Genomic DNA, 25,439 nt, shown 5'->3' on the forward strand with positions numbered 1-25,439 from the left:
CCTTTACAATGGGCTGTGATCCACATTCTCCCAATTTTGAAAATTCTGTTATTATCTGCTGTTGCTACAGACTTCTGTAGCTATTTGGACCCTGTTCTTGTTCTTATTGACAACTTCAATCCAAATTTATTCATGCTTGTCAGATACAAATACTGTATTTTACAGTTACTTTTTAAAGTAATAAAATTACTTTAACTACAAATTAATCTTATGTTTACATTTTTCACCGTGGAACACTGGCTTCCTCTTGCATGTGCATTAACCGAGATGCTGATATTTCAAAAAGGGAAGAAAGGAAACTGACAGCTGAATTTATTATATTGCATCAGAGCTGGAACAAGATGGCCATTTCTCTTGTCTAATGTACCTTAGTTAGACTGTATTATGAAAATCCTGGTTTGCTCTGAATTGTGGTCAGAACTTAGTTTTTATTGTTTCAGGCAAACTAAAATACAGTTCAAAGCAGCTTTCAAATTTGAATGGAAAGCTTGGGAAGCTGGGGTGGCTTTTTATTTTTCCTGAACTTTGTAAGCAGGAACCAGAAAACTTCATTTTTCTTAAAATCTTTACAAGTTGAGTGTGTACTGTAGTTGAATCTATAAATATAATCTATATATTTAATCTTTGTCTAGACTTCTGTATCTGCTCAAATTATTTGCAGCCAGACAATTCTCTATAGTGGAGAGAACTGGTGGATCAGCTTGGAATATACATCTCACACAGTGATCTACATCTAGGTTATTTCAGAATACAATTCTATAAATAATTATGCAAATCTTCAAATACACACATTTTCAGAAATGAAAGATGACTTATTTGACACCAGGTTATATATTCTACTTGGAGGCAATCTTGCATGATTTAGTCTTACCAGCTTCTATTCACAGCTTAGTGATTTACTCTAGCTCCTTTTGACTAGTCCTGGTTTTAAGGGAATGTGTTTGAGTAACCTGTCTATCTGAGCCACAAAAGAGAAGCAGGGAAGAGAGTAAAGTAATGACGACGTCATGCAGAAAAACCAATTCTATTTCATTGTGCTTTTAAAAAAAAAAAGTGGACAGCGAAATAAATTACTCTTTACTGTAAAATTACATGTTATTAACCTGACTTGTTTTGTCTGTGTAATGTTCTTATTTCCTATTTGCATATTTACAGCTGTTCTTTCACTTACAAAGAGAACGTTCCTTTCCTGAGCACAGAGCCAGATTTTATGCTGCTGAAATAGCCAGTGCACTGGGCTACTTACACTCCATAAATATAGTCTACAGGTAAGTTTCTGAAAGGTATCCATGTCCTGCAGAAATTCAAAATAGGACAAATTACCAAATAAAAAACTCTACAAGAAATCATCTTACAGGAAACCTGAACATAACACTTTCATCAAAACTTGAAGCTTTTAGCTGAAGAATAATAAAACCCCTTGCCTCTGAAGCACTTGTGACTGCTGTTTTGATTTACTGCCTTTTCTTTTTTAATAGGGATTTAAAACCAGAAAACATTCTCCTAGATTCACTAGTAAGTATGCAAGATTTTTTCTGTGTTCTCTCACAAGATTGACACTTCTGTGTATTCACATGTTGAGCATGTTCTCTTTTTAACTTATCACTCTTTCTTAAACAGGGTCATGTTGTCTTGACAGACTTTGGACTTTGTAAAGAAGGGATTGCAACTTCTGATACCACTGCAACTTTCTGTGGGACCCCAGAAGTATGTTGACAGCTTTCATGGGTTTTTTATCAGTAATTAAATGACTGTTGATCACTATTAATATTTGTGTAGCTGGAAGGTCAGATACTGTGTTTTGTACTGCTGGGAGATTTGCATTCTTTGAACAAGATGAAACCAACCCAAAGACAAGCTCCCTACACATCTATTTGTTGTTCTTCTTACTAATATGCAGTGTCTGCTGCTTGCTACCCACATGGCTATGTTTTTCCAGCCCTTTTGAAATACTGTTTTCTTCCATGTCTCCTAACTGCTGGGTAGACACAAGACTTAGCTTGTGTAACAGCTGCTACAGATTTGTCAGTATGAATCTACTTACTCTATAAACTTACTAAGAATCCTGCCACTGATTCTTAGTAAGTTTATAGGGAATTAATATCTGTGCCTCAATCAAATTATTGCATATGCACAAAACTTTGAACTTCCTAGACTGAGTTATTGGACTCTGTTGTCTTTTTACTGGGAAAACTGCACTGGAAAACTTAGAATGTGAAAGGCTTGAACACATATGAGGGATTCACCAAACAGAGGATTAGAAACTTTGGTAACTTGATAAACATACTTTAAATTACAGGAAAGACCTTTGAATACAGTGAAAGATGAGTGAGGTGTAGTATTTAGCTGAAACATTTGATTGTTACGAAGCAATTTTTCTTGAAAATGTTTACTGTGAAGTGACTAAACCCCTAGGTTTTATCCATGCTAGCCTAAATCTCTAAAGAACTTTTTTTTTATTCATTTCAGTATCTTGCACCAGAAGTCATTAAAAAGCAGCCCTATGACAACACAGTAGACTGGTGGTGCCTTGGTGCAGTTCTTTATGAAATGCTTTATGGGCTGGTATGTACCTGATATGTAAAGGTTGTTTTCCTCCCCTCTCCCCTTTTATTTGAAGTAACCTCTGAGTGTTGTTAAAAATGTTAACTTTTTCATAATATTGGAATACTCCATTTAAGGAGATTAACAGATTGTCTTGTACTTACATAGCACTTGTTTTTCTCTTTTGGATTTTACTTTGCCCCCTGGTATCTGACAGTTCATGGAAAAGTAAAATCGGAGACATCAGCAAAATCAGTAGTCATCACTTTGAGGGACTGTGAGAGTAAACTGAATCAACAATGATAATACACAAAAAAACCCAAAACAACTTATAAGTAAAATTTTGTCAAATTAAAATACTTTTCTTTTACTTAGGTATCCCAGGTTTTCTCCTAGTTTTTGACAGCATTAGAATAAAAAAATACTACTACGCTTCTTCTAGTCATATGTAATTACTCCAGTAAGAATCTGTTCTTCTACTTCCCTTGAGTTTCTGTCTCTTCCCATAGGACCTTAAATAGGGAGATGGATTTGTTTTGCCATTCTCAGGTTCTTTTCAGCAAAGTTCAGTGGGAGCTTTGAAGCTGGATGGCATCTATGGCTACTTATTAGTGTGAGAACACTAATAGGAGTAGAGGAGGCGGGTGGTAGGAAGTTACCAAGTGTAAAGTTCTGGCAGTGGTGATGACTGAATTAGAAGTTAGCAGTGCATAAAAAGGAGATTTCTGCTTCACTGCTAGCAGTCTTGCATGTCTTAGAGAATCATTTACTGATCATACATAACAATGAGACAATGTTGCATGTGGCTTCAAGTTCATGTAGAACTTGTATTTTTTTTTAGCCTCCTTTTTACTGCCGTGATGTTGCTGAGATGTACGATAATATTCTTCATAAGCCCCTGGTTTTGCGCCCAGGAATCAGTCTTACAGCCTGGTCTATCCTGGAGGAACTTCTGGAGAAAGATCGGCAAAGCAGACTTGGAGCTAAGGAAGACTTTGTAAGTAATGTCCTAATTTATCAAGCCTTACTTCATTTAAAGGGACTCACCAAATAAATGTGCACAGCACAGGATTCATAGTTGGAGATAGGAACTGCATTGCTGCATCTGTCTCTGTTTTCCTCTTTTTTATTTCTTCAGTAAAGACACCAGTGGAGTCTATCCCTGGAAGTTGCTGGGAATAAGAGAGCAATGATTGTTGTGGGGTATTTTGAGCTTGGTTGCTGCTGTACCTGCCAGCAAAGGAAAAACACTGGCTGGTGTAGAAGTTGCTAAGGTGCACAGAAGTAGATTTCACTGTTCATAGTGAAACTGGGAAATAATCAAAAGAAAAGGCTGTCCTGTGGTAATACTAGTGATTTGGAAACCAGTCTTCAGGTAAAGAGGAACACTAGTTCCATGCAAACAGCAGCTTTTTTTTTTAGCCTTAAAATCACGGCAGACATTTCCCCACTGTAGCAACAAAACCTTTGTTGACAAAAAGTTGATGTGAGAAAGTTACACGTGTCTTCAGAACTGTGCAGTATGAGGAATGATCTAGAGGATGTCCTCCATCCATTAGGGGTGGGATCGTTGTAGTCTTTGGTTTGCAGTCCTTATGTTAGTCTGTGGACCTTGTAACTGAGCAAGATGCAAGGATTTAGCATAGCTGTTTGCTGCTTCTTAAATAGTAAGTATATTGCAGAGCTGTTGAAGCAGCTGCTTCTCAGACACTGATATGCTTTACGAAAACTAACAAAACTTTAAGGCAGGAAGAGATATCAACAGAAGACATTCTTGTTCTGGAGTAGACTTCAGGGTTGTTGATTTTATGGCTTAAAAGCAGAAAGCATGATTTTAGAAGGAAAACCATTTATAGAGGCCGTCTCACAAATTTTAATTGCTGTTTTTACCAACTACAACTTTTGTTGCAAAGTAAATTGTGAATAAACAAACTGATAAGGATGTGCACATAAGAACTTCCCTATGTACATGTAGTATGAAGTAATGTTTACTACGATGCACAGGATGGAGTTATGAAATATCTAAAATCTTTATTGTTTGCTACAGCTTGAAATTCAAAAGCACCCATTCTTTGAATCTCTCAGCTGGACTGATCTTCTTCAGAAGAAGATTCCGCCACCATTTAATCCTAATGTGGTAGGTGCCTGGGGAGTGGTGATGGTGGTAACGTTTGCATGTCAGATCACACATCACAGAATATTCTGAGTTGAAAGGGACCCACAAGGATCATCAAGTCCAGCTTTTAAGTGAATGCCCCATATGGGGACTGAACCCATAAACTTGGTGCTCCTAGCACCATGCTCTAACCAACTGAGCTAATCTCCCTAAGAGAGACTTTTTTCATATTTTTTAGGTTTATTGGATCATTAAGAATATAGGGTTTGGTCAAAACTCCAATCTCAATGAAAAAAACCCAGCATTTTAATACCTATTTTCAGAGACAGAGTGATGTGCTTCCTTAAATTTATTCACTTAAATAGAATATAACAACAAAATAGATAGCTTTGAGAGTTAAATTTGGAATCTCAAGGACAAGCACAAGTTTAAAACACTGTAATAATTTGATGACTGACAGATCCTTCTATTCTCTAGGTTGGACCAGATGATATTGGGAATTTTGATGCAGTGTTCACAGAAGAAATGGTCCCATACTCAGTTTGTGTTTCTTCTGACTACAACATTGTTAATGCCAGTGTCCTGGAGGCAGATGATGCATTTGTTGGATTTTCTTACGCACCACCTTCTGAAGATGGGTTTTCCTAGGGACTTAGAAGTAAAGAGTGGTTTGGAAGTCTTGGGTTGGACTGAAATGTTAGGGTATGGACACATTCCAAAATAGCGTAAATAGTGCCTCGTCTTGTATGTAGGTTTGAAACCTATGAACAAACTTTCTCTGCTGTATAGGAAGAATTTGGGCATTTTGGATGGCTTTTTTTGGGGTTTGAACTGTTTGTTCCTGCTGCAGAAAATATTTTTTAAAACCTTTAAAAAGCATTCTCTATGTATTTTTTAAGCAAAAACACTGACTGTTCTCCTCAATCCCTTTGAGTTTACATTCATACCTATCTAATTTGACTGGCACAAACAGCAGCAAATTTAGTAAATTTATAAATGCTTTTGTACTTATTTACAGTGACTTTGTGCTTGAATTGTAACTATGCAAATTGTCTTTTGTATATCCTGGTTTAAAAAAAGGTAAATGTTTTCCCTGTTACCAGTTTGGAATATGTGTTAATTTACCTGTCAGCACTTAAATGATACATGTTAAGGACCAAGATTCTTAAAGAACTTCTGCAGAATGAAAACTTGGTCACATAAAACTGGATTGTTACTCTTGTACTTGCTGAAGTATCCACTGACTCAACTGGATTATCTGAGGTATGGGGGATTACTCAAAGCAAGGACAGAAAAAATTAACTGGATTGATTTGATAACATTACTTATTACTTGTTCTACTTTTCTTTCTTCCTAAGCTAAGTATGTCTATATTTCAACTACATTAAAAATATTTTTGGTTAAAGCTCTGCTTCTCCAAAGATCTAATATGCAATAATCATGATTACTTTAAAAGTAAGTCAATTAGCTTTGACATTTTGGGGGTGGGTGGTGAGATGATCATGCCAAATATTAGGGATTTTTCTCACAGATTGGTAGTTTAAAACACTCTTATGTTCCAAATTAATTGTATTTCAGCGCTCATAGCTACTTGTCTTTGTGTTTCAGTTTGCACCATTTTAAAATCTTCACTTGATATTGGGGGAAAAATGTAAATTACACTGATAATTTAAAAAATGTGAAAAGCTATTGTATTTCTCATAACATACACGTGTATGGACAAACATAATTCTGAACAATTTCTGTTTAAGGAAATTTTTTTTAATGCAAAAATTGACTGCAGTTACAGTGTATAAAAGGCATATAATGGTAGTAGTTTTATTATATATATTACTTGTAAATAACAACTTATTTTTGTCTGTTACTCCAAAAATGTTCAGCGTTTTTTGTTCACAAACAGATTCAGTTAAATGCCTTGATTTGAGAGAAGTCTGGTTAGATACTGATGCATCATAATGATACATAAATTGAATGAATATTACATAAATTTCAGTATCTAAGTCACCTTGGTTTTGGCAAAATAAGCAGTAAAATAAATATACTGTGTCCAGATCTGATAAGAATTGTGAACCTAGGGGGAGAGAGTGTATCAAATCATAAGTCTTTTGAAATAAATGTTTTGTCAATACATTAGAAAAGTGGAAAGTAAAACAGGATTTATTGCTTATCTCCTAGAGCACAGTCTCCTGCATAGTGGTTAAGTGATGCTTAGCAGTTGCTACATGAGGTTTTGAAAGGAGTGATTGGGTAAAAAGTAAGAATTGACATTGGCAGGGGTGGAAGGAAGGAACTGTATCATTTGTGGGAGCAGAATGGTGGTTTGGGACTTATTTTCCATAGTTCTCTTCTGCAAGGGTTGAAAAAAGCTGTTCAGGACAACGGACAACTATGTGATTAGTTTCTCTGGCATTAATATAATTTGGAAGTACAAGCCCTGGGGTTTTTGGTTGGGGGTGGGGGGAGGCGGTTGTCAGTTGTTTTGATTCTGGGGTTTTTTGAGTTTTTGTTTATTGGTTTGTTTGGTTGGTTAGGTGATTTTTTTGTTTGGTTTTTGTGTTTTGGTTTTGTTGTTTTTTTTTTTAACATGGCTTGCTAATGGACTGGGAAACAAATTGGTAGTATGAAAGGAAGTATCCATTCTCGTACTGAATTTTTAGTCTGTATGCTCCTGAAATTATTGTGTAATTATATGGCTACTGTAACTACCTTCTCTTTGTGGCAAGGAGGTACAGGGCTGTAGAGGGATGGGAAGGAGAGTAAATACTTCAGAAATTGTTGTGGGAACTAGCACCCTTTTTAATTTTTGCCTTGAATTCTAAGATGTTCATAGCTAGCTGCCTGACTGGATGAAGGGTTTTGTTATTGCTGTTTTTTGGGTTTTGTTGGGGTTTTTTTTTTTTGGTCAGAATTCAGCAGTTCTTAAAAAATAGTGTGGCAGTTGAAGTTATTTTTGGAAGAGCAGCTTAAAAATTGGCAAAGTGTGAATGAAGTACTTAAGTTCTTTGAACTAAAGGTTAACAGACTGTTTAACATCAGGCAATAAAGCCTCACGGTATTTCTGTACCCCAGTGCTCTTGTTCCACATCTCTGTGCATCCCATGAGGATGGTTTCCAAGTAATTCGTGTGTTTGGAGTGTTGTAGCTGCCTCACCGGAGGCTGAGCTCTGACAAGTAATACCCAAAACAGGTGGTAAAGCCTAGAGAGGAGAGTGGACCTGCACAGAAACCACCTGTGCTACTCCTTTCCTGGTTTGGTAATAGAGGGAGGCAAAATTTGGGCTTTTGTTCTGCGTTCTGGAGCAGAAGGGGATTGATTGTTGCTCCCCTTGTAGAGATGGAGCCAAAGCACCCCATGAGAAGCAGGCCTTTCTCTGTGCTGCTGCTGTGGTCTCCGATCTTTTGGCCTGAGGGGGGAACGAGAGACCGTAGGAAAGATGGACTGACTGAAAAGCACGATGGTTGTAAAAATGTGAACTCAAATACGACACAAATAAGAGTTCAGAGGTGCTCTCCCGGAGAGCTAAGTTTGGGAGTGCCTGCCATTGCTAAAGGCAACAATTAAATATGCAATGAGATAAAATGGTTCTGTAAGTAGGTTGCCGCAGTGCTTTGCACGCTGACAGAGCCATGGCCCGTGCCCAGTGCCCTGCCCGAGGGTGAAGGCAGGAGCTGTGTGGGGCCGAGGCGCCAGTCCCGGCGGTGGCCGCGGGGCTGGGGCAGCTGTGGGTGTGGCATGGGCTGGGAATTGCCTTCCCTGAGGGCTCGCACTGAAGACGGGCGCTGCCCCTGCCCGGCCGAGCCCTGCGGGTCGTGGCCCTCCCCGCGCCGCCGGCTGAGGGGGAGGCGCCGGGAGCGCCGTCCCGCCGCTGCTGTGCCCTCGCTGCCGAGCTCTCGCTGCTGGGCCCCCCGCTGCCGCTCCGTGCAGGGCAGCCTTGCCTCTGCGGCGGGCACAGGGAGCGGCGTCGCGGCCCCGCGGGGCCCCGCGGTGCCCGCTGCTGCCGACCCGGCAGCGCCAGGGGAGGACGGGGCTCAGGAAGCCTGGTGAACAGCTGGTGGGGAGGTCTGTGAAGCAGAGGTGCCGGTGGCATGGAGTGAAGAGAGGCAGGAGTTGCTGAGGTGCCGAGTCACACCTGGAGTGGGGTTAGCTGGCTGTGGGGACACTGGTGAACGCCATCACCCTGGTCAGGCTTTATTTTCCGAAGCTTAGGTGCTGGCTGCTCAGTGCACAATGAGCGGGGCCATAGCTCAGTCCTTCCTATCATATGTGGTGTCCTGCGTGTCCAGTCTGGGTAACACAGGATCCAGGGAGATACAGTGGATCTATGTGTGTACATTTCTTTTAGCCCTTCTTGCTGAATATTCAAGGGATGGAGTAATAATCGTGCAGGAGTAATCCCAAAGATTACTCTTTGAGGGGTGGGGGCGGGGGGGATCCCTATTATAAATTGTCTTTTAACTTGTGCCTTTGTTACTTCAGGCATTAAACACGTTTCAGCCCACAGTGTACAGGTCTCAGGCCACAGGGTTTATGCTGCTGCCACACTGCATTTGTGCTGGAATCCAGTTACTCCTTTTGGATGTTCATCTGTTTGTTCTCCCAAAGTAATTTCTGTGAACTCCTACAAGGAATCTCTCATATGCTGTGAGCTTTGATCCCTCATCAGCTCAGTAATTCCATGTCCTATCCTTAACCAGGTAGCTAAGTCTTATTTTTGAAGATTTGAGTGTTGTTTCATATTGGTCATCTACAGAGAGAACTAAGGACATTTTGCAGAAGAAAATATGAAAGACATTGAAACAGATGCATATATACAAAATAGCATATTTTGGCCTTAGTAATTTTCCTTCTAAATTCTGCAAAGTAGTGCTTCATGGTACAAGACTCTACTCTTTAAAAAAAAAAAAAAATTGAAAGAGATGTGGGTAATACACAATGAAAACCTCACTGAAGAGCAAGGTCAGCTTCCAAACCAAAACTGTAGTTGTAAAAGCTTTGCCAGTGGGAATCAGAATTGAACATCTGTGTACATGCATGGAAGTAAGGGCAAGATCAGCACCTTAAGTAGGTGCTACAGGAGATCACAGCAGGGTAGGAAAGTCAGATTTTAAGAAAAGGGATGTTGCCCAGTTTCACACTTTTAACAGCTATGACAGACTTCTCAAATAAGGGAGATACAATTTTAAGTCTTACTTTTGATAGACTGATTATAAAATCTACAGGGGAGGTTAAATTAAACAGAGACTTTAATTTCATGGGTTGCGGAATTAGGAGAGTGAAATAATTCACCAAGGAAATGAAAATACTAGAGCATTCTTCAGAAATTTACTCTAGAAATAGAGTATGTGTCAGTCATTGCAAAGAGCTTTGAACTGAATTTTAAAAATCCTTCAAGAATTGCCTAGCTTCAAAAAGGGACTATTTTAATTTTGTGTGGCTTTGTTAGTATGTACCTTTATTATTACTGTTACAGCATGGCCAGTGCTACCATCATTTCTTCATGGTTTATTCCCACAGCTGGGTAAAGTGTGCAAACATCTTGGAAGATGGATCCTGAAATACAGAAAATGAGGGAAGTTGTCCTTGTCTACCTTGACAGAAGTGGTGGCCTTCAGAAATTTGTACATGATTGCAAAAAATATAATGGTATTACTCAATACATAGTCTGTTGAATTGATACATAATGTTATGTTAACAAATCCATTATTTTAAAAAAGTTTTTGCTCTTACAGACTCAAAACAAAGTTATGCTGTTTATCGTTTCATTATTTCAATTAATCCTTCTGACATTGCTGAATTGGATGCAACTCTTGGAAACTATATTCTTCATAATCCCCTACAAGCTGCACAGATTTTTCAGTCAGTAAGTGTATAACAGATGAATAGGCAAAAGTGCATCCTCTAAATTTTAACAAGATTTTCCTTTCTTAAATGAAGTTATTTTTCCATCACAGGTATGCTTTGTAGCCATTAAGACACTATCATTAATTGAACAATTGCAGACAGAAGCCCAGGTGAGTCTCCATTGGTTTTCTCCATTTAGATCTTGAATCTTCTAAGTATAGTGAAATATTAGCAAATATTATTGTGTTAAGTTTTCATTTTCCCTTTGGTTGCAGTATTATTTAAATTATTAATAATTGAAAATAGCTGGAAGTCTCACCCTACCACATTGCAATTGTGAGATGAATTAATATGAAACCTAGTTACCCTTCATGTGTTTCTGAAATTTTTAACAGTTATGTATCACATTGTGTGTTTGTCCATAAAAAGTAAAGCAGTTTTAAATAAAAATATGTTTTTATGTCAATGCTATTGTGTCTCTTGCTAGATCAGTATATTGCTGAAACCAACCCATTTGCCACCTTTACCGAGTTATGTTCTGAGTCTTTCTGCATATCCCTTTAATTACACATCTCAAAGATTTTATATGTCTGAAGGGATAGTGATTGCAATGGGAACTGTAACAAAATACACACAAGGAGCAAGATTTCTTTGTACTGAGGAAACCTGTCCATTCTCTGAAGGTAGTAAAAAATATAAAAATTATTCTGTACTATTTCAAAAGCTTTTAAATAAATTTGGTAATAAGACATTAAGCCTAGCCTAACAAAGGTATTTTCCTATATAGTTTTGTTGCATATGCATACATTTTTGCAATGAACACAGCAGGACTTTTGTTAATTGAAAGGAGTGGACTTGCTCAGCATTGTTAAATGTTTTGGAAGAACAGCTATGCCAGCAATCCTTTTTCCTAATGCTGAAGATAGTTTATAGAAGAAAACATAAGTCACCCATTTAACTTGAACATATTTAATATCTTAAATAACTTAATACTTAAATATCTTAAATAACAATAAAATATCTCAAAAGTAAATAAGCTAAACTATTAACATACCTTTTTCTTGGAAACTGTTTGTCTATAAAAAAACACCACAGGACAATATGTTTTAGGTGGCTGGCAAAAGCTTCTAGCATAGAACAAGTGGTGCTTTGATGAGTAGTTGACTTCTGTGGAACTACTGCTTTGGGTAGTGTTACTGAACTGCTTGCCTCATTCCCGAGAGAGGCCCTAAGTACTTTAAGGCTGTTTTTTGCTTCTTCTGTAAGAGAGTCCATACAGTTATAAAAGAGATGCAAAATCCCAGAGTTTGGAGGCTGCAGATTAAGTCACACAGACATCTTTATGAGGACACGTACCTCTAATAGTGACTGTCCATGTCCCATGCCATTCCCACGGCAGGCAGAAGCCGCAGTGGCTCGCTCCCCAAGAAAGCCCGGCCCAGCCGTTCATCTTGGGAATGTGCAGTGGGAAACTGCCATCTCGTGGCCAAACACGATGAATCACATGGATTATTTTAGTGCCATATGTAAGGGAGGCTCATCTGAAGAAACACATAATAAATTTAGAATTTCACTGTCCAGTATTTTAATTGCTTCTGTTCTCCATGGGAAATTTAAAACTAGAACTATGTCTTCCTTTTAAATGGTTGGTAAATTATTATCTTTTTTTTTTAGGGTTTAGGTGCATCAGAGTGCATTGCCCTGGAGCTACAGAGTCTGCTACAGTGAGGACTGATTTTGTGTGTAGCTTGTGTTCTTCACCACTGCAGGAAGACATGAAATTTAGAGTACTTGGTGGTAGGATCTATGTAACCTTACTTTTAGATCTGGTAGTTTCCTACTTCTGTTATACAATAAGCAAATAAAATATTTAAGTGGAAAAAGCCCACTTAAAATACACCAGTCTTTTAAAAAGATGTTTTCAAGAGAATTAACCTTTTTCTTTGCCTTTGTTTTGAAAGATAAACAAATAGTTGAAATGATTGATGCTAAAATTCTGAATGCTTTGAAAGGATATTCCATTGATAAATCACATTTTAGGATTCAGGCATTTACATTGTTCTTGAGAGGTAAGCTGAACTTTGGAGTTCTGTCAAAAATGTTTTAGAATTGATCTATAAGAATCCCTTGCAATTGTAGTTTTGGGGTTTTTTTGCTAAAATGGTGAAAGTCATTATTTATATTGCAGTTCTTTCTGTACTCCCCCCTCTAATTTTATAAAAAGTAGCTAGGTGACAAAGCAGTGTGCAGAGGTGATTGCAGAGTGTACATAGCAAAATTCTTGTGTCACTTTTACACCTCTGTTTAATTAAAATCCCCTGGCCAGCTCGGCAGTGTTATTATAAGTTGCTTGTTTTTTCCTCCTTTCTACTTCCTTTGGTCATGCTGTTCTGTACTAACTTCATGTATATTTAACATCCTTACTCAATCTAGCTGTTTTCCACATTCCAGCAGGATTTTTGGTTTCTACTACCACTACCATCCACCACGAACATTAAGTGATTTCTAATGTTAATATCCAACTAAAATCACAACTCAGCAACGTACTTCCATTAATTCTTAAAAATACCCCAAACAAACACAGAAACAAGCAACAAAAAATCCTCATCCATTCCAATAGTCTAGGGAATTATATGGTTCATTTATTGAAAACTACATAGAAAGAACTAGTAGTACTAAAATTATAATAAAAATTTATAGAACAATCTATGGTTAAGATACTGAGAGTTGCATGCAGTAAATTTCTGCTAGCTATAGTGCTCTGTGTGGTTACAGTGTTTCTCAGGCTGAGATTGAGATCTGGTTGGATCTAATTCTCATTTTCAAAAAATCAATGGGATTTGGTTTCCTAAGGTGCACAAGAATATAAAGGTTCACAAAGCTATTTGTGGGTCTTTTTGAAATCTGTGTAGTTTGTATCTCCTTTTTATTGTGTTGGGGTTTTTTTCTGACATTTTATAGGACAGTGACTGATAGTGGTAATGCCACAAACTTCAGAGTAGGAAATATACTTGCAAAAAACTATTCATTTTATTTTCAATGCACGACTAGTGCATTGTTCATTTTCTTTATCATGAAATCTATTTTCCCTAACCTGGTGTGCCTTCCTTATCTTTTGCACTAAATAATTAAAATTGTATGTTTCATTTTATTCTAGTCCATTATCAATCTGGCCTCCAGCTGTTTTGTGCCAATGTTAAATCATAAAATCAAACATTCAGAATGTGTAGAAGTTTTCTGACCATGTCTTTAAAACTGTTTCTATGTGCTAACATATCCGTAGCTTTGCCCCCCTGCACTTAGTTTTTTATTATTTGCAGATGAACTGGCCAATAAAATGACAATAGGAAACCACTACAGGATTATAGGAATTCCAGCTTGTGTACAAAATGGCTTACAAATGACTGCATGTATAGAAGTCAATAGTGTACAGCTCTATAAACCAAATGGTAAGAAAGTTCCATTAAAAATTTACTTAAACCCTGGAAAACCTCTTAGAAAAAAAATCTTGATAATTGATACATTTTTTTATTATCTAGAGGTCTAGTGTTCAAAACTACTCAGGGACTTTCCTCGTACAGCCTGAAATCTGTACTTGCTGTTATTTGAGAATATCTGCTTTTGCCTGATATCCATGCATTGAGAAACTCCCTAATTATGTAGTAGTTCTTCAACTTCTCCTCCATCTTCTATCCATTAGAAAGTACTTTGTAATCATATAAAATGAACCTGATATTTCAGTTTGTTTTTCCTTTCTTATTGCATCAATTCTAACAGATCATGTCTGCCACCTTTTTAAAAGTAATATTAAGTGTCAGATGCTTACATTCTGAATTTGTGCTTAATATAAAGATATATTTGTTCTTGGTAAGTTTTTGTATCAAGACTCCTGTATCAAGACTGGTGATTTGTACTAACTTACCTGCATAGGTCTCCTTGATGTGTTCACCTGTACTTTGTTTCTATTAGGTCCTTCTTTTGTCAGTGACAATTTTAAGTATCTGCTCTCACTGACTTCAAGTTCATGCTGGAGGTTTACTGCTGTCCTGGCCAACATCTTTGCTTCTCAAGTTGTTCCACCAGGCACTTACAATACTCTTAAACTTGCAATATTGCTGAGTCTAGTACAGACATGTGAAAAAGAAAATTCAGATTATCTGGATCTCTTGATTATGACAAGTGACCCACTAGTAATTGACAGGTAAAGAGATTCCATTTTTTCCACAGAAATTAGAACTTAAAATCTAGTCTTTTTAAAGATAATAGGATTGGTCTGACATGAAAAGCTACAGACTTCATTTTAAAAGAATATACAAGGCTCCAACTTAGTTAAATACTCAATTTTTATCCCTTGGACATTTTTCTCTCACATGGTAACTCTAGATCAGAACTTCATTAATTATAAAACTTTTTAAAACTCTCATAAGATTATGATAAAAATTTAACACTAACTAGCACTGTTTTGCAGAGTTCAGATAAAAGCTCATTCCTCTAAAATCAAAACTGAAGGCTGTCCCAGAAGCTGGTAACAAAAACAAAGGGCTCAACTTTTCAAACCTTGTGTCAATGTAAGCTCTCTCATCACTGATTCCCAGCTACTGGCCTTTGAATAAATAACCAGTGTATAAATAGATACTTACATTTTTATCTCTTTTTCATAAAAACCATTCAAATAGGGTATCAGAACTCACATGCATCTTTACACATAATCATAAATCTGTTTGTTGTTGCCTTTAAGTATTTTTCACTATGCATTTTATCCATTTACCTATTCATGCAACAATAAACTGTTAATACAATTTTACATACACTGCAGAAAAGTACAATATGCTCAGATTTACATTAATTTAAGCAAAATCACTTTCTCCTGTCATAACTCAAGATCTCTGAAAGGGGCATGAATTTTATTTTCATTTGGAAGTTATTCAACCAATTCACTAATATTTTTTGTTGTGAAAAAAATGCCAAAACTTTGACCTTTTAAAAATTTAGTTGTAGGAATTAGTTCAAATTTTTAAAAACGTGAACTGCAAGATTTCTTTTTTCACAGGTTAAATTTCTTAAGACAAACAGCAGTTCTGTGTTTTAAGAATCAAAACATCTGGTTAATATTAAAACACTTGCACACTGTAAATCATGGTTGATATTGTAATTTGTACTATTTTGCATTAGCACAGTGTTCACTATCAGCAGCCTGTCAAAGTAGGCATTCCCTACATATTTCCATTGCTGCAATACCCTAGTTACTACTTTTTACTAATTTTACTTAGTAATTTTCTTCCAGGTCATTATAGTGGGGCAAACCATGCTCTGACATCTTAAAATCATTAAGAAGCTTTGATTGTGGAACCAGACAGACAATCTGCAACCTCTCTGTGCCAAAGAACATAGCACAGGGGATGAAAAAGAATTTTTATACCCTATTTCTCCAAAAGAATTGGAGGGGAGTGTGTAACTCAGGAAGGCAGAGCTTACAAGTTCCAGCCTTTTCATTTTTCCCAGATGGCCAGAATTACTAATCCTCTAAAATTTTAAATCACTGGAAAAGTTTCTGTAGAATAAAAAGAGGAGTTAACAATGTGAGGTTAAATTATGAGATGTCTTTGATTTCTTAGGATTTACTTCTGCAACCCATGATTTGCCTCATGTTTAATCCATAAGAAAGTGTCTTGATGACAGTTGTTAGAAAGCAGGCTTGAACCTTTTGTATTTAAACATTTAGTTTTGATGCTGGTTTCATGTTAAGGACTTTTGTTGTTGTTGTTTCTAAGTGAGTCTAAATACTTATCAAGTTTTTTTAGAAGTTAATAATTTAACAATTTATGACTGACAGAATTATTTAATCCTCCAGGCTTCTGAATTACAGTTTATGTCTTCTGCCCCGTGGCGTACGACACCCACCTTCCAGTGACCTTTTCCCTTCTGTGTCCAAAGATAAACACGGAACTGGAAGTGCCAGTATTCAAGCCTGCAGTGCTGTGCTGGCCAAGGGTGGCATCTGTTACATAGGAGACTTAAGTTCATATAAAAAGGATAAACTTGAACTTCTACAGTCTGGTAATCTCCTACCTCCTAACAAATGAGGGGACGGAACTAAATAAAAATGCAAATTTAAGGCTAGGTTTGTTCCCCAGCTTATGGCCCTCAAATGCTGCAAAAATCTGTACACTGTTTTTAATGGGTCTGTGTAGGACACAAGGACAAAAAAGCCAAGGCCCTGTAAACTTAAATCTGCTACATTACAGACGTTCATTATTCATAACAATTCAGCAAAATCATAATCATTACTGATTTCAGATGTGTGTGGGACTAGAATTTATAGCTAAGCTAAATCCATCACATAACTGATGAATTTTGTCTTATCCTAGTGCTAGAGAGCAGAACAACAACAGTATTTATTCCTGGGAAGAAGTATGGAGAAGAGGCTGACCAACAAGTCACTGTTTCAGTTCAGACCAACTTTTGGTCCTTTGTAGATGTGGACTCTTCCTCAAAGAAACATATACAAAAGGAGAACTTTCTAATAGGACAGATGGTAAAGCACATGCCTTTTTCTGAGAGGAACTGTGCTATAGCTGTCACTGGTGTTTATTTCCACCAATAAAATAATGAAAGCATTAAAACTTGTTAGTCGTTCCCAGAAAGTCACAACTTTAATAACTTTAAATCAAGTATCTTCTAAAATGAGATAGCTTTCCCAAAAAAGTAGGTGTCATTCAAACAACATACAGTACAGGTAATTCATTAGATAATCTTGCAGTATAAGTGGATACACGATATTTCAGATATAAAACACTGTGATGCTTCTACAAGTCAAAAGCCCAAAATAAATATGTAATGTTTTCTTTCTGTGGATCTTTTCCTTAGGATGTGAGTTTGATTCCAGTTAACCTTGTAGATGGCTTTGGGCTCTTGATCTACAATGAGTTTCCTTCCTGTCGCCTGTCTTCTCCTGTTGCACATCACACCTTGAAAAAAGCCATTAATCCTGAAGCCATGCTGTACAAAGTTTCACAGCAGTTCAGAACACAGGATTATGAGGAGGTAACAAATTATACACAATAATTTAGAAATGCATTATATTTGTGAATATCATACTGGGTTTGGCATCAGAAAGTTCTCTCTGCTGTCTGCTTACTTTTAATACTCACTTCCTGCCCTTTCCCCCACCATATTTCCACTAGCACTATTAGGATCGTTGACAAAAACAGCTTCAGATCTTGAAAAGGGTCAGTTATAATACAGTTTGAACGTGTTTCTGGAAAATATACTACGTTAACATTCACATGAGAACAGATGTCCAGTATCTATTTTTGACCAAAAAGTTTACAACCACCAGTAGAAGTTAACATTGAATTCTAATTAAATTGTCAATAGCTGTAGCATAACTAACAGATGATTCCCCCTTGAAGTGCTCAAGGCTAGGGTGGATGGGGCTCTGAGCAACCCTGTCTAGTGGAAAGTAAAGTTGGAACGGGAGTTCCAACGGGCAATGGGAGTCCATTGGAATAAAGTTGGAATGGGATGACCTTTAAGATCCCTTTGAACGCAAACCATTCCATAATTTTGTTTACTATCCAAGATGTGTCCTTATTATTATCCTTCATATTTTTCTTATTCAGTATAGCCAAATGGTGACAACTGTCTTTACTAGTAAAGCTATTTGTAGAATATATTGTCCAGCCTGTATGACTATGCCACTGGTGTATTAAAAGGTGTGAAAAAAGGGTAATTCTTTCTTTTCCTGGTAAATATTTAAAGTTCATGCCCTCTCTCTAGTTTATTTTGTTTGCTAGGAATCTTCATGTTGAACTGAGTTCAGAAGCAGAAAGTCTCATTCAGGGCTATTATCTTGCAAGTCGCAGGGTGAGAAGAGATTCCATTCATGGATCAACATTATCAGCCTCTGCTCTAAAAATTCTGTATGTCCTACTTTCCATTTTCAAAGAGAAATTGTGCTAATCTGCACAGGAGCTTGTTTAATAAAAAGCTACAAGAGATTCATGTTTTGAAAAGTTCAAGCATAAATAATCTATTTATGAATGCCATTTATTTTATATATTGACACTGCTAAAAGAAACCCAAGTTCAAACAGCTTTGCCAGGCAAAATAAAACCAAAAACCCCAGCTATTTACAAAACATTTCATTATTAAAGCTATCTAGAAAAAAAAAAAAGGATTTAAATATGTACAGCTTTATTATGGAAGCAAAAAAAGTATTAATGGATAACGTGGCAAGTTCCACTTTTTAGCACAAGAAGTTCATGCATAGTATGTATTTTGTCAGTGGTAGACGTAACTGCAGAGCTGAAGTATGAAAAAAAACACCCCAGTGTTAACTTGTAATTCACACAAGTGCTTGATACAGGGCAGTACACATTGCATTCATGCCTGCAGTTATTTTTTATTTCTGACATGCTTATATTGATCTCTTAGGATTTCACTGGCTAAGGCTCATGCCAAGCTCAGTTTAAGGCAGAGAGTACTTGAGGAAGATGCAGTGATTGCCATCTTGTTACTTGAGTCATCGCTGACCCTAAAACATGGTAAATAATGCAGGACAGTTCCTTAGACTTTGGTACATCACTGTCACATCTGCCAGTCTGAACAAATTCTACATCCATTGATTGCAATAGCAGGTAATTTCAAATCAAAATCTAGAACTTCCACTGCTGAAGACTGGTACTGGAGGAGTCTGTCAGTTTGTCTCAGTGCTGTATGTAATGAGGCCACAGGCCAGCACCAAGTCTGTCCTTCATACCGGTTTATTTAAGGAATTGCTCTTCTAACACTGGCTCAGGTTAAGCTAAGGACAGACTTCCCTCCCTGGGCAAACAAAAAACATTGGACTTGTTTTGTTTATTAAGCACCAGTCATTATTTGTTCACACACAGATTTGGAAGCAAGGTAAGAATTATGATCTAGGATTGCATTGCTACATAATTTGCATCACAGCTCTTTTTTCCCCCCAAAGTACTGGCAAATATCAAGTCTTACAGCTTAATTTCTTCTTTGCCTAGGCATATCTCCACTATGTGTGGCACCAAATCCTGTATTTCCATTTGACCTCAGTGATGAAAACTCCCTGCAACAGAGAGATATTTACCTCATGCAGTGTCACCATCAGCTCCTGAAGTTTATTTCTGCCTATAGCCCAGGAATTCACATTAACACTAATGAAGAGTAAAAACGCCACTCTAAGTAAAGGTAAAGCCTGAGGCTTTGGCTTTTTTGAGAGGTTACAGTTAGAAATCCAAAATTACTAAAAATTTAGAGGACAGTTTAGTGATGCTTTAGCAAGGAATACAGCATAGCTGACAGGACTTGAATTACAAGTTTTGTCAGTTATTTGAAGGCAGGAGGGATATCCTGGAAAGCCATGGCTTCAGAACACAGCCCCAACCAGAACTTCTCCTCCTGGCTACCATTCACAGCTAAGCAAGGAGTAATTTAGGGTTCAGGATTTTTAATAAGAGGACAACTATAAATTAAACCACCAGTTCAGATTTTGATGTTTCATTTCAGCTACCTGAATTCTGCAGTTTCTCTTGTTGCTTCCTTTCAAATGTATCACCCAAATGGTTAAGGAGTTTTAAGAACATAAGAAATCTTCTCTTCATAGTTTAAGTCAGTCTTTACTTATTCATGGTGTATAGATTTTGAAAGGTATAAAAGTATTATCATACTTCTTCATGTTGTGTGTCTTTTTTTACATTACAGCAATATGAGATTAAACAAGGATGCCAGATGCTCCTGAAACCAAAATCCAAACAAAACAAAAAAGCCCGCAAAACAAACCACAAAAGAAACCCACCAAACCACCCCAATCTGCAAAACCCAATGTTTCTACATTATTTTATATAGACTGCAAGGGATAGTAGAGTGCTACAGTTAGGTAAAAGAAAATTAGACAACCTGGTAAGCAGGTAACTCAATGAGTTCAGCTCTACCTCACTGTAAAAACAAATGAAGAACATGTGATAGGAGATGAGTTGTTTGGAGCACCCTATGGTTCCCCAGTATGGGCCTTCCTGTGTTTGATGTTCCTATAGGATATAGCACTAGGCATAATCCTCAGCAAGCCTTGCAGCTAAGAAATACACCTTAAATAAAAAAGCTGCAGTAAAATTGTCCAGACTTCTGTCAAATCTGGACAAGCTGAATAGTTAAGGCTTGTGTTACTCCCACCCAGGATGCCATCCAGCAGGATCGGTGCTACTGCTCCCATCGCCTCAACAAAAAAATAAGCTACTGAAAACAGAAATCCAAGACTTTATTCATACCCACTACTAACACTGTAAACACTTATTTAGACGGCACAAATTTTCCCACATTTTAATCTTTGCCTTATTCACTTTTGATCCATTTATTTGATACACTCAAAAATTGATACTGTTCTCAGACTGCCCAGAAGGCCACTTCTCTTTCCAGAGTGACACTCTACCCTGAATTTCGTTCCAAGATTATTCATTTTCAGTGAACAGCTACTCCCCGCCGTACTATGGAACCAAGCAGGATTTCTGATGAGCAGGAAGGACAATGGAAGCATTTCCAAGTGCATTAGAACTCCACATTCCAGGCTGTTGTTTTCAAACTAAGAACAATAACAATAATGAGTTAGTTTCCTGTACCCTTAATTAATCTTACACAAAGGTATTACTGTCACTGGCATTTCAGATCTCAAGATACACATCAAAAAACATTCAGATGGGTAAACGGCAAAAGTCTCATCATTATGCCAGAAAAATTACTCTTTAAGGGTAGACTGAAATAGAATTCCTTTATAAATCACTGGTTTTGAGAAGCAATATTAAGGGGTTTTCTGCAGAAAGAGCACAACATTTTATCCTTGCTTCTCCCCAGCTTCTCCCATGAGCTCTTGAAAACTGGAAGGCTTGTAGCAGTACAAGGATAGTAGTAGCCAACATGGCCAGTACAGGCTTTCCCTGGGTGGCAGTACAGCCTGCAGGAGCCTGAGCACTGTGACAGTAAAAAAAACAACTGACCTCCTTTAACACCCACACTTCTACAAGTGGGTGGACTCTCCTGCTGGCACAAGGCTGGAAGACAGTGGAGGTGGTCATCTGATGTCACAGAGCCTTGGGAAAAAAGATATAAAATCAGAAATGACAGGAGCAAATCAAAGTGGAAAACCCTACTGATTAGCTGGCACATCAGATATACAACACTGCTCATCACAACATTCAGTTGGGTAAACGGCAAAGGGTCATCATCACCATGCCAGCAATTTCCTGCCTATATAAGGCTGCTTTTTCCAGGTACTAAATACAAGGGAATTGGTTAAGTTTGTCTCAAGAGCTGTACTTCCACGAGCTGAAGCAGAGCCTTCATTTTAACTGCTAAGCACAGAACAGACTGAGTACAACCAAGAGAAAAACAGCTCTGTTTGGGCACAAAAATGCAGATTCCTCTCTTACATTCAAGCCCCAGATGGTGATTATCTTTCTACAGGTAAATCTCACTACCACAGCCACCTTTCCCTGTGGAATATATTCCAAGATGACACAGTTGTAGTGCCAGCATGGATTGTCATCTGAACATACTGTTGTTCACTTAATTCTCTCCGTGTCAGTTAACATCCATGAATTCTTCCAATCAGAAGTTTCCCCACTTAAAAACTAGGTTCTCTGATACAAGCCTCTCCCTCTTGACTCCTTTGGGATTCTTGGATTGCACCTGCTTTGTTCTGGGGAGCAAGTCTTAGGAGATTTTATAGCTGCCATAATACCTTTTGTTAAGATTTTAACCTCTTAACCCTACATACAATCAAATTTCTCTTTTTCCCATCTGTAAGGGACTTTGCAAGCCATTAACCAGTTTCAGAACTCTTGTCCTGGATTTCATGATGCTTCCCTCAACATCTTTGAGTACAGTAAGAAATACTTACTTCTGTAGTTCCAGAATTCACGTGGCATCTTTCTGCTTGCAAGGCATGGCAGAGTCCAGACTAAGGATTCCCAAAGCCAGCAACAAACTCATCTTGAGCTTCACTTCTTGCCTAAAACAATGAAGATATTTGATTCAGAGAGCTCCACTGCTAAGCCAGTAGCAGAAAACATTAACACTTCTTTGGGAACATTAAGCCCATGCTCTCCTTGTTATTACCTGGGACAGAGCATCAGCTGAGATCAAGGTTAAGCAGAGGCATGACCATTTTCATAAAAGCTCCAATGATTAATTGCAGGACAAGTACAGTGCTCCTAATGATCAGCCAGGCTGGGGAGAGGAGCACCCTGGCAGGGTACAGCCTTTAACCCCAGCTCACGTGTGACACTCTGGGGAACTCACTGATGTTTTGCCACAAGTTGAACTGAGGTCAGCACTCACACCACAGTCTGTAATGCAGGAGAACATTATCCCAGAGGCTGCTGAGACTCCTGGGGCCCTGTCCCTGCCAGACCCCAGCAGTTTGGATCCGTGCCTATAACCCAAACAAGGGCATAGTCTGGGTCACCTCACAGCCCTTGCCCAATTCCCCGAAGGAAAAAAAAAAAGGAAATTTATCTTTTGAATTATGACAGGCATTTGCTGATGAAAACGATCTGTCAGCAAAACCAACTATCTCTGAATGTCCAAGCTGTCATTCCTTTCAGGACTTGATGAGCCAAGAGACAGCTTCAAGTAGCCACCACGTGGCACACAGTAATTAGGCCCATCGCGGTCTCCCACAGCACCGGCTCTCCTGGGCATCCTGTGGCTGGAGTGTCAGCCTGAACTGCGCCACCCCAGCGCCCAGGGGAACACAGGCACAGCCACGGCAGCGTGACGATCACTCCTCGTTCAAGTGACAGCTCCGGCTGTTTAGAAAAGCACCTGAAACCATCCCTGCAGTTCCTGAGATTAGTCATTACTTTGACCTGCCATGTCAAAAAATCCCGATTTCCCACATTAAACACCCGGGAGCATTTCTAATTCCTCGGAGAAGGGCAGAAATCACTCGACTGTTCAGACGAGCACATGTCTGGACTGCCGGGCAGGACTTGCTCCAAGGAGCACGGCGGGGGTCGGGCGGCTGAGGAATCACACGGATCGCTGCGGATCCACACGGCGGGATCACTGAACCACAGGATGTTAAAGGCGTGGAACGGACCTCAGCGATCATCCAGTCCCAGCCCTTTCCTGCCACGGGCAGGGACACCGCCCACTAGACCAGACTGCTCAAGGCCCCATCCAGCCTGGCTTTACACGCCGCCATGCCTTGGGGCGCTCACAATCTTCCTGTTCCAGAGGCCTCACCACCCTCACAGTAAGGAATTTCCTCCAATACCCAACCCAAACTTCCCCTCTTTCAATTTGTACTCATCAGACTCGTCGGCCGCTCCCACGCCCGAGGCACGGCAGGACGGCTCCCAAGCCACGGATCAGCACGGGCACGTCCCACGCCCGGGCATTCCCCCTTCCCAACCACCGCCTGCGGCTCCTCCGCCAAAGGGAGCCCTACAGACACAGCCAGGCCCCGCCACATCCATCCAAGCACCCACCGAGGCACGCACGCCGAACGGAGGCGGGCAGGCGCGGCCACTCCAGTTCCGTACCCGTTGGAAAGGGAAAGGGCGATTCCCGCCGGGACCCCGCTAAATACGCGCGGCGCACCGGGGCGGGGCGGGAGCGGCGCCTTCCGGCTGCGCGCGCAGAGGGACGCGGGGAGAGCGCAGCGGGCGGGATTGGGATGGGAAGGGGGATGATCTGGGTCTGCAGGCGCTGCTGGAGTTCCGGCTGCGAACAGCCCGGAGGGGAGGTCCCTGCGCCAAAAGGGCAGCTCCTCTGCTGTGGCCGCGGGAAATTCACCTGTGCCATCCCTCCGAGGGAACGGCTGTGATGATAATGACCGAAGTTTGCTGGGATCTTTTAACTTCCTCCATGAAGAATGCCAGCTTTTGATAGCAGTGTATAAGCATTTTACAACTGTGTTCCTAAGTACGTGCATATTCCTAGGGTTAAATGCCAAACTCTTGTTTCAGTATACGAGGGTATGAGTTGTTCCTAGGAAATGTAGCACTGGAACCAAACATCAGGTTTGAAGCAAGCAGGTTCAGAGGATCTGTTGCTATCCTGCTGTGTAAATTTCTAGAAGATAAAAGCTCTTGCCCTGCTCAAAGGGAGCGTGTTGCCTAAGCTGGTGTCTTCTGGAAGGAAAAGCATATTTCTGATGCAGAATAAGCTGTCTCAAGGGAAAAAAGATCCTCATTCATAAATATGGGTAACTCTTCTTTGTCATGGATATATTTTATGAAAAATCCTTTTGCTAGGATCTTTTCTCCTGAGAAGCTGAGAGGCCTCAGAAACCAAATGTAAACAATAACTATCTGCCGCTGTGGAAGGCAACAGGTGCATCCTTGATTGGTCTCATGTGGTTGTTTTTAATTAATGGCCAGTCTTGGACTCTCTGGTCAGTCACAAGATTTTATTATCATTCCTTTCTATTCCTTTCCTTGCTAGCCTTCTGATGAAATCCTTTCTTCTACTCTTTAGTATAGTTATAATATCATTTTCTCTTAATATAATATATATCACAAAATAAATCAGCCTTCTGAAACATGGAGTCAAGATTCTCGTCTCTTCCCTCGTCCTGGGACCCCTGCAAACACCACCACACTTCTTAAGTGAAAAACTGCTGTTGAAATTTTACATGTTTTTACAGGCCTATAATAATTCCATAAAATGCTGGAAAAGTCTTAGGGATACAGCTACAGTAAGTAGCTACAGTGCTTGCTGCTCTGATTCTCTGGCTGCCTGCAGAGCATTGTAAATATTTAGTTGTAAATACTGCAGGGGTTGTGGAGAACTCTACCTTTTACCATACGTTTTTAACAAAAGTTGTTCTTGGTAGTGTTTTTGTTTTCCCTTTTTCCTAAATGTAATTTTAAAGTCTTCAGAAAGAAGACAACATCTATAAATTCACAATATTATCATGTA

The 25,439-nt window shown here is 39.0% G+C and overlaps 2 protein-coding genes, 1 long non-coding RNA gene and 1 other non-coding gene across 10 annotated transcripts in view; 2 read left to right on the top strand and 2 right to left on the bottom strand.

Annotated features, from left to right (window-relative positions):
* SGK3 (serum/glucocorticoid regulated kinase family member 3) overlaps positions 1 to 6,065 on the top strand; it is a 55,454-nt gene extending 49,389 nt beyond the window's left edge. For all 5 annotated transcript variants that reach the window (XM_071420436.1, XM_071420446.1, XM_071420462.1 and 2 more), the window contains 7 exons: positions 1,156 to 1,268; positions 1,479 to 1,515; positions 1,621 to 1,707; positions 2,470 to 2,565; positions 3,386 to 3,541; positions 4,592 to 4,681; positions 5,138 to 6,065. In XM_071420436.1, the coding sequence (XP_071276537.1) occupies positions 1,156 to 1,268; positions 1,479 to 1,515; positions 1,621 to 1,707; positions 2,470 to 2,565; positions 3,386 to 3,541; positions 4,592 to 4,681; positions 5,138 to 5,308 (750 nt within the window). In that variant the 3' untranslated portion in view covers positions 5,309 to 6,065. The remainder of the gene's footprint in view (positions 1 to 1,155; positions 1,269 to 1,478; positions 1,516 to 1,620; positions 1,708 to 2,469; positions 2,566 to 3,385; positions 3,542 to 4,591; positions 4,682 to 5,137) is intronic.
* Positions 6,066 to 7,222: 1,157 nt separating this feature from the next.
* On the bottom strand, positions 7,223 to 24,162 carry LOC139586849 (uncharacterized). Of its 3 annotated transcripts, none has more exons than XR_011678037.1 (5): positions 24,005 to 24,162; positions 22,411 to 22,521; positions 21,509 to 21,601; positions 11,859 to 21,096; positions 7,223 to 10,211 (listed from the first exon to the last, which is right to left on the bottom strand). It is a non-coding gene; the product is annotated as an uncharacterized lncRNA (long non-coding RNA). The 3 variants fall into 3 exon arrangements; XR_011678036.1 differs by having other exon boundaries at positions 7,223 to 14,623; positions 16,404 to 21,096; positions 24,005 to 24,159; XR_011678038.1 differs by having other exon boundaries at positions 7,223 to 12,043; positions 14,425 to 21,096; positions 24,005 to 24,159.
* MCMDC2 (minichromosome maintenance domain containing 2) lies at positions 10,205 to 19,689 on the top strand. The gene is made up of 14 exons (XM_071420502.1): positions 10,205 to 10,304; positions 10,391 to 10,521; positions 10,613 to 10,672; positions 10,990 to 11,185; positions 12,177 to 12,299; positions 12,464 to 12,571; positions 13,823 to 13,951; positions 14,472 to 14,703; positions 16,354 to 16,559; positions 16,871 to 17,037; positions 17,370 to 17,546; positions 18,282 to 18,424; positions 18,939 to 19,048; positions 19,523 to 19,689. The coding sequence occupies exons 1-14, from the start codon at positions 10,205 to 10,207 to the stop codon at positions 19,687 to 19,689; spliced, it is 2,049 nt and encodes a 682-aa protein (XP_071276603.1).
* LOC139587575 (small nucleolar RNA SNORD87) lies at positions 21,167 to 21,245 on the bottom strand. Its single transcript, XR_011678447.1, has one exon. It is a non-coding gene; the product is annotated as a small nucleolar RNA SNORD87 (small nucleolar RNA).
* Positions 24,163 to 25,439: the final 1,277 nt, after the last annotated feature.

Source organism: Agelaius tricolor, unplaced genomic scaffold (genome assembly GCF_023055355.1).
Source record: "Agelaius tricolor isolate 1412-34295 unplaced genomic scaffold, bAgeTri1.0.p SCAF_2, whole genome shotgun sequence".
NCBI classification, from domain to species: Eukaryota; Metazoa; Chordata; class Aves; order Passeriformes; family Icteridae; genus Agelaius; species Agelaius tricolor.